The 8,620-nt window shown below is 41.5% G+C and overlaps 1 protein-coding gene across 1 annotated transcript; it reads left to right on the top strand.

The window, feature by feature from the left end:
* The first annotated feature begins 210 nt into the window (after positions 1-210).
* RAB39B (RAB39B, member RAS oncogene family) lies at positions 211-4,832 on the top strand. The gene is made up of 2 exons (XM_007116828.3): positions 211-615; positions 3,357-4,832. The coding sequence occupies exons 1-2, from the start codon at positions 401-403 to the stop codon at positions 3,781-3,783; spliced, it is 642 nt and encodes a 213-aa protein (XP_007116890.1). The 5' UTR covers positions 211-400; the 3' UTR covers positions 3,784-4,832.
* The last annotated feature ends 3,788 nt before the right edge of the window (positions 4,833-8,620 follow it).

The raw sequence follows: 8,620 nt of genomic DNA, 5'->3' as shown, positions 1-8,620 counted from the left end.
TACTTTTGCAATTTGAAAGATAGAGAAAATTTTTAATTAAGAAGAGGAATTAGAAAGGAAGGGAACGAGCTGTTTTCCCGGCCATTTCTTTGTGCGCTCCTCTTACAGACAGTGCGGTCCTGGGCGTCGCCTCTACGTGGAGGATTACAGTAACCCTGTAGTCAGTGATGAGTCAGAGTGCGTGGTGCTGATGCTGCTGCCATTTCATCACCTCTGCGAGAGCAGCATCCATCCCTCCTCTCTCCCTGCGCCTGGGCCTACCTCGCCTCAGGCTCCCAGGCCAGCGATGCGCTCGTGGCTGATCTAGATCAGCACCGAGTCGCGCTCTCTGAGGCCTCGGCCGGGCGCCCCCATCTCGCCGCCCACGGCCCGGGCCAAGGAGACCTGCCGAGCCCCGGCCATGGAGGCCATCTGGCTGTACCAGTTCCGGCTCATTGTCATCGGGGATTCCACGGTGGGCAAGTCCTGTCTGATCCGCCGCTTCACCGAGGGCCGCTTTGCCCAGGTTTCGGACCCCACGGTGGGGGTGGATTTTTTCTCCCGTCTGGTGGAGATCGAGCCAGGAAAACGCATCAAGCTCCAGATCTGGGATACCGCGGGTCAAGAGAGGTTCAGGTGGGAGCGCAGCCCGGGCCCGCGAGCAGTGGGAGGGTCTTCGGGGCTTGCACCGTCCCTGGGGAAAGAGAACTTCCTGGTCCTGGTCGCCGCCCTTAGGGAAGGTACCGAGGGTCTGAGAGTTTCTGCTCAAGCCCACCTTCAGGTAGCTGGGAGTTCAGTGCAGGGAAAGATGCACCCTGGCAGGGAAGGCCAGTCAATAATACATACTGCTCGCACCACAACTGCACCAACCTGCCCCTTGGTGGGTAATAAACTAGCTGGAGTTGATCACTGTAATTCATCAATTTCAGTCCCTATACTACATTTCGAAAATGTTCCCAGGTCATCCTAATGTAACTGACAGATATAGATAGATGATGTAGAGATAGAGATAAAGATAGCTAGATATAGATATATAGATATAAACATAGATGCTATATAGAAATATAGATATATATATATGAAATAGACACTGATGATTGATGCCTTCTTGCAACCAGCAGACATTGAATGATCATCCACTATATGCCAGACACTGCACTGTTTCTGGGAAAACAGCCTGAGGAAACTCCTACAAGGGGATGCCATGTAAACAAAACAGACATAGGCATTTCCCTCTTAGAATGTCTGTGCTAGCATACGGGGGGCAAAATAGACCAGCAGTTACACAAAAGAGTGCCTTGTTCATATTTGTATGCCCACTGCCTACCAGAACGCTTAGCACATATTGAGTACTCAATGAACAGGTTTAATTTTCTCTTACAACCCTTTGGTGGCCCTTGTAGTATGTATCATTTGTAATTATATGTATGAACACAGATGAGGGAAGGCTAAGTGGAGAAGATGAGGCCTGATGAGTGTGATACCCAAGCAAAACAGGACAAGCCCAGGGCAAGGAAGCAGCATGTATGAAGACAGAAGTGAGAGACAGCAGTGTACACAGAAAACTTTGAGCTCGTGTTTAGGATTGTTTCTTCATTTAGCTATCGAACACTAATCAAGCGTAGAAGATGCTGCTTAGGTGGTTGAAGAGGGGTGGGGAGAAGAGAAAATGTCAAATATCCTTGTTCAGGTTCACTTTGAACTTGTGATTGCATTTCTCATATTATAATTGAAGAAAGGTATCTTTTATGCTTATTGGAATTTCTTTCTGTATGAACAGCCTTTTCCTATTCACTGATTATTATTTATTGGGTGATAGTGATTTCTAACAGCTCTTTATATATTAAGAACATTAATCCTTTTCTGTCATGGATATTGTAAACTATTTTCCCAGTTTTTCATTTGTCTTTTAACTTCATTTAAGAAAATTTTTTGATGTATGGGAGGTTTTCATTTTTATGTAGCCTTGTGTTGTATTTATAAAGAAAGGGCTTTGCTACTTTCTAAATAGTCACAAACCATTAGTGTAATAATGTATTTTAGGGTTTTGACTACAGCTTGCCTATTGATTTCTTGAACCAAGCTGTTCATTAATCACAATCTTTGTTCATGTTGAATTTTCTGGTACACCTACCATTCTCCATGAATCTTCAAACATAAGGGAATTAGAAATGCTTTCAGTCCTTACGGCCGATTTGCCTGGTTCTGGAGACAAACTCAATTTGTAAGGTTTGTTCTTACCATCATCTAGCTTGGACTTCAATTCCCTGGACATTGTTTATTCTGTTACCACTGGGCCATTTGTCCTAAGCCTTAAGCTATTGAGTCCCTCGTTGTTTATCTTCATCCAAGGAGACAGAAAAACTAAAAATAAACATAGATCAAAAAGCACAGTGGTCTAAAGCAAGTGATTGTACAAGCAAGTAGTTCTACAATGCCTAATATGCTCTGAGAAAAGTACCATAATGCACATTGAAAATGAAGCTCCTCAAATCAAGAAGCGAAAATGCATGAGGTTTCTTCTGCTTAAGAAGTACAGAAAAGGTATAATAGGTTTTAGAAACATTCTAAAGCATTCTACAATGCTTTAAATAAATCATATTTTCTTAAGGGGAAGCTTTGGCTATTTGGGCAGTTTTTCCCAGCTTGTGGCTCCCGAGTCAGCCTCTTCAAAATGTGTCAGGCAGTGGGGCCAGCAGACACTTGGCTCAAGGCCTTTGCAGACCATCCCTCTTTTTCCTATTCCCACATGGCCTGGAAAATAAAAAAAACAAAATTATGTTCCTCCTCACAGAAGAGATTGAGGACCCCTGTTAGATTAAAATAAAAATATAATAATAGACAAACGTGGTAATGATAAATGGGAAAAAATGGAGTATATTGTAATATACCTATATACTTAGAAGCATTTTCTGTCAACTATCGTATATTCATTCTTATTTTTTAGAAAATCCTTTTCCAACTATTATAATTTGTAATGAGTTCTCCAGGTCACAGAATACTTTAACATCCATTATTTCATTTGCCTCATGATAACCTGTTACTTAGGTATCCCACTGAACAGAAGAGGAAGTCTCATTCAGCTATTCAGATGTGGGCGTGGAGAGTTAACTGTGGCTCTTGCCTAAATCGAGGGGAAATGCCTGTATGTCCATGAGCATTCGTTTCTAGAAGATTCCATCTCAAAGTTTTGCTCAGTTGAGAATTCATATATCATTATTATTATGGAGTGACATTTGTATTCCTTTGTTAAAAAAGGAAAACAATTTTCACCAAAGGACTATGTCACTAACCAGAGACAACAGAATACACTGAGTTCATTGAAGTGCAGGAGTTTGGGCATGGCCTTCATTCTTTACTTCTTTCTTGTGTTGTAGATCCATCACTCGTGCCTACTACAGGAACTCAGTAGGTGGTCTGCTCTTATTTGACATTACCAACCGCAGGTCCTTCCAGAATGTCCATGAGTGGTTAGAAGAGACCAAAGTACACGTTCAGCCCTACCAAATTGTATTTGTTCTCGTGGGTCACAAGTGTGACCTGGATACACAGAGGCAAGTGACTCGCCACGAGGCAGAGAAACTGGCTGCTGCATACGGCATGAAGTATATTGAAACGTCAGCCCGAGATGCCATTAATGTGGAGAAAGCCTTCACAGACCTGACAAGAGACATATATGAGCTGGTTAAAAGGGGGGATATTACCATCCAGGAGGGCTGGGAAGGGGTGAAGAGTGGATTTGTACCAAACGTGGTTCACTCTTCAGAAGAGGTTGTCAAATCAGAGAGAAGATGTTTGTGCTAGTCAGCCCTTTTATCTCCAAAACATGCTCTCCCACCTGAACTTAAAAGTGATCAAAATGAATAGAATCATCGTGTGACCGAAGAGAACTTAACCTCCATACTGGATACCAAGTGAGCCTCGTCGCCAAGGGGCCCTTGGGCAGGTGATGGGCGGGTGGGTGGGTGGGTGGGTGGGTGAGCCTGGGTGCTGGAACTGGCACTTTTTTGTGGCACATGCTGGGCAGTGGCCGCTCTGTGTGCTCTTTGTGGACCGCATGTCAAGGAGCTGAGGTCTGGGGAGCTAGGCCCCAGAAAAGTGCACCCACGGTCAGGACAACTATTTCTTGGTATTTCAGCTCATTCATAGGTCACGATCATAAAGAAACATGTAAAGGGGAGAAAAGTATCACATTGGGAACAATTAGCCAACCTAAACAAGAGTATGAGATCGGCTTAATCAGTGAGAATATGCTGCACTAAACATATGTGCTGGGTTTGGTTAAAAGGTACCAGTTAGCTTCTAAACAGCTCATCTGTAAAATGAGGGGTGTGGACCAGCCTTTTACTAAGACCCTTTCAAGGCCTGGTGTTCTAGTGAAAACGGTGTGAATGTGAAAAAGGGAGGCTATTTACACACTGTTATTGTCACACTTGAAAAAATGTACAGCCTTGTGAAAGAATAACCAGCTGTGTGTAAGAAATTGTCCCACGCAAATTATCGTGTAAGTAGAAGAGAGAAAACACTGTAACTCCAATGCCCTCTTTCCCCTCTGACCACGCCTGGGGTTTCACTGCATTGGCGACTGCAATCTGAAGGTGAACACCTGCTCAACAGGAGGTGCTGTAAGCCTTACAGACACATTACAGTTCATTGACTTACTTATTTGATCATCGTAACAAGCCGTTAGGGTTTCTTACCCAGTTTACGAAAAAATTAACTGAGGGGCAGGAGAGTCACTTGACCCCTGGTTCTTGTTTCACTGCATCATCCTGCTGTCAGATGAATAAACTGTTATTAATTTGTTTACTTTGGAAGAGATATGACTGTAAATAAATATTCTCTACATGTTAGGATATGTTTCCTTATTGATTACAACTCAGCTATAATCCTGAGGGAACCCGGGCATGAGTCGAAGGTAAAGCCCATTCAGGTATTATTGACAAGAGGATTTTACACGAGTGACTAACTGCACAGTGAAAACACGATAGAACTGTTCAGGCTATAGATGTTCTTATCTCTGAAACACAGCGGATATATTATTGAAAGGAACAAAATACAGCAATGGGGAGTGGGATGGGAATAAAATACTCACCTCACAATGACCTTGGCCACTTGTTTGCCTTATGCCTACCCTGGGTTCCTGTCTACCCTAGAAAGTCAGCTCTCAATTCTCAGGTGAACAGACAGCTAACTGCATCAGAAACTTGGAATGGTTGGCTTGAGGTTCCATTATCTTCTTGAAGAGACATGATGCTTTAAATGATTTTTTTGAATTGTAGCCAGTTCAGCTAGGCAAAGGCCATACTTTCCACAGTAAGAAAAAAATTCTGATTAGAGTCAGCTTTCTCATATCCATTGTGATAGGAAAGCCTGAGGATGGTAAATTGCTTTGAAATATGGTACTGAACTTCAGGATGGATGTAACCAAATCTGAAATTTGGGGGATTTACTTCAGCCGGAATAAAGAAGTCAAATCATGAAAATTATGGAAACAAACCACCTTGGACCTACGTGCAGCATCAACCCCAAGTGACCCAATCATCATCTCTTCCTTCGTTTAGCATGACCTGGCTTGGGTGGAGTAATTAAGTTGCCAGCTTTGTGGTTGTAGAAGACAAACAAAAGATAGTAAATTGGGTTAACACAAAGTTTCATCAACTACTATACTTAATTATGTTTAGAAGATTCTGAAAGCAAGATTATCCAGTGGATAGATGAGAGTTGACTGGATTCTGTCAGTTCAAAAAAAAAAGGATAGAAACAAAACTCTCTACCGTTTTCTTGACTTAAATACATCATATGTATACTTTTCCCATTCCTTGCATTTTTTAGGCAGGTTTAAAAATTCTCAGCATAGATCCAGCAGAAGTGGCTGAGCTTAATTGCTTAAACAAGTTCTAGAACTTTAAAAATCATTTTAGTAGAATTCAGTGCTGTTGTCACTGCAATAACTGGGTTTTAGAAAATGTGTGAAAAAATCAGGTGTTAACACAATATTAAGGATAAAGCTTTAGAAGCTATTTTATTACATAGGTGAAGACAAGATAAACTAACTTGTAACAAAGACCACAACTGCATGTTGGATTAGATTGTCTCATATTCCAGAATAAAATGTACTGTATACTTTTCTTCACTTTGTTGTGCACTGTAATGAAATGTGAAAAAGATGTTTTCTTTAGCTGTATGTGAATGAAAATATGCTTGTATTTAGTAAAATGGTTGATTATGTGACTGTGAGATTCCAAGTGTGTGTTGTAGCTGTTTCCAGAGGAGTCTGTCACTACAGTGGAGCAACCACTACAAAGAACATCAGTTAGCTGTGACATATGCTATGCACAACAGTATCTTAAAGCCAGAAAGTTATATGATCATCATGTTGAAAGTCACAGAGACCTCACTAATGCCTGGAAATCCCATACCACTTTTGGAAACATCAGTTCTGTCAAGCCTAAATCTGAATCATTGCAATTTTTAGTCAAGGATCTTTTTGTTTAAATTTTAACCATTTTTTAAATTAAATTTATGTATTTATGTATTTATTTTTATTATTATTATTATTTTAAATTTTTGGCTGCGTTGGGTCTTTGTTGCTGCCCGCAGGCTTTCTCTAGTTGCGGTGAGCGGGGGCTACTCTTCGTTGCAGTGCGTGGGCTTCTCACTGTGGTGGCTTCTCTTGTTGCAGAGCACGGGCTCTAGGCACGTGGGCTTCAGTAGTTGTGGCTCGAGGGCTCAGTAGTTGTGGCACGTGGGCTCAGTGTTGTGGCTCACGGGCTCTAGGCGCACAGGCTTCAGTAGTTGTGGCACGTGGCTCAGTAGTTGTGGCTCGTGGCAAGCCCTTAACCATTTTTATTAAATAGCTCCTAAAATTTTTTTTGTTTTTTAATTGAAGTATAGTTAATTTACAATATATTCATTTCAGATGTACAAAATAGTGATTCAATATTTTTATAAATTATACTCCATTTAAAGTTATTCCAAAATATTGGCTATATTCCCTGTGCTGTACAATATATCCTTGTAGCTACTTTATTTTACACATAGTAGTTTGTACCTCTTAATCCTCTACCCCTATCTTGCCCCTCCCCCTTCCCTGTCCTCACTGCTAACCACTGGTTTGTTCTCCATATCTGTGAGTCTGATTCTGTTTTGTTATATTCAGCAGTTTATTGTATTTCTTAGATTCCATATATAGGTGATGTAATATTTGTCTTTCTCTGTCTGACTTACTTCACTTAGTATGATAATCTCTAGGTCCATCCATGCTCCTGCAAATGACAATATTTCATTCTTTTTTATGGCCGAGTAATATTCCATCATATATATATATACATGTATATATATACATTATGTATATACAGATATATCCCATTATATATATACACATTTTATACATATATATATATACACACACATACCCCATTTTATATATATATACACACACACACACACACACACACCACATCTTCTTTATCCATTCATCTGTGGATGGACACTTAGGTTGCTTCCATGTTTGACTATTGTAAATAGTGCTGCTGTGAACATTGGGTGCATGTATATTTTTGAATTAGAGTTTTTGTTTTCTTCAGATAGAGGATAGGTAGCTTATTACAATTGTTGTCTTCCCCGGTAAGTCTTCTTTTCTCCAGGCTAAATTGCCTCAGTCTTTTCAAGTCCTACTAAGGCATGCTCTTTGTGTCAGGATCACTTGGAGCATATAAACATTGCCTGGGGTTTTTAGTACATATTTTGGGGAGGGTAAAAAAAAGGGGAAGATGTTTGATTCTGAGTCTGGGCATAGGTACACTGAGTTCTGTGCAGCTTTATCACTTTTATAATCATGAGTGAATGAGGGAGGGAGGGAGGGAGGGAGGGTGGGGAAAAAAAGAGGGAGGGAAGGAAGGAAGGACCAACAATGCAACAGCGTTTAACATAGTTTATCACTCCTCAGGGCTTGATTATCTTTTCTTCAGTTATATTAAGTCCCTTGGTGACCTCATTCAGTTCCATGGCTGTAACTACCAAGGAGTCCTGAATTTCTATCTCCAGCTCATATCTTTCCCATGGACTCTGGACCTTTAGAAGCAACTGTGTAGCCAATATCTCCATTTGAGAGTCTATTAAGATCAGAAATGTAACATGCCACACCGTCACTTGTTGCCCGAGTTACTGTGAGAGCTGATTTCACTGCTTCCACTCTTTGCCCCCACACTCTATTCTCCACACAGAAGAAGACTAAAGAGTCAGACTCTATGTTGAGCTGTCAGGAACAACTTCTGCAGCCACATCTTCTCTAGGATCAGGAAGCTGCTTGCAGAGTTTGGAAGCCGTTGGTTTCAGAACTTGATGGAGGTGAGGGAGAAATCCATGCAGACATCTCAAGATAGAGACTTCCAGATTGAGTGAAGGGCAAGTACAAAGGCCCTGAGGTGTGAATGTGCTGGGTGCATTTGATGAACAGGAAAGAAAACTGTGTAGCTGGAGTAGAATGATCAAGGGGTCAGCAGTAAGAAACAAGGTTACACGGGTGATGGGATGGGGATGGACTTCACTTTTTTTTTTTTTTTTTTTTTGCGGTACGCGGGCCTCCCTCTGTTGTGGCCTCTCCCGGTGCGGAGCACAGGCTCCGGACGCGCCGGCC

This window comes from Physeter macrocephalus, chromosome 21 (genome assembly GCF_002837175.3).
Source record: "Physeter macrocephalus isolate SW-GA chromosome 21, ASM283717v5, whole genome shotgun sequence".
Classification (NCBI taxonomy): Eukaryota; Metazoa; Chordata; class Mammalia; order Artiodactyla; family Physeteridae; genus Physeter; species Physeter macrocephalus.
This window is presented reverse-complemented; position numbering and strand designations above follow the sequence as displayed.

What these genes read in the sequence shown, in the direction of transcription:
- RAB39B (XM_007116828.3), top strand. Translation starts at nt 401, where the DNA reads ATGGAGGCCATCTGGCTGTACCAGTTCCGGCTCATTGTCATCGGGGAT. An exon ending in GCGGGTCAAGAGAGGTTCAG is followed by an intron (nt 616 to 3,356) that starts GTGGGAGCGCAG and finishes CTTGTGTTGTAG; the next exon opens with ATCCATCACTCGTGCCTACT.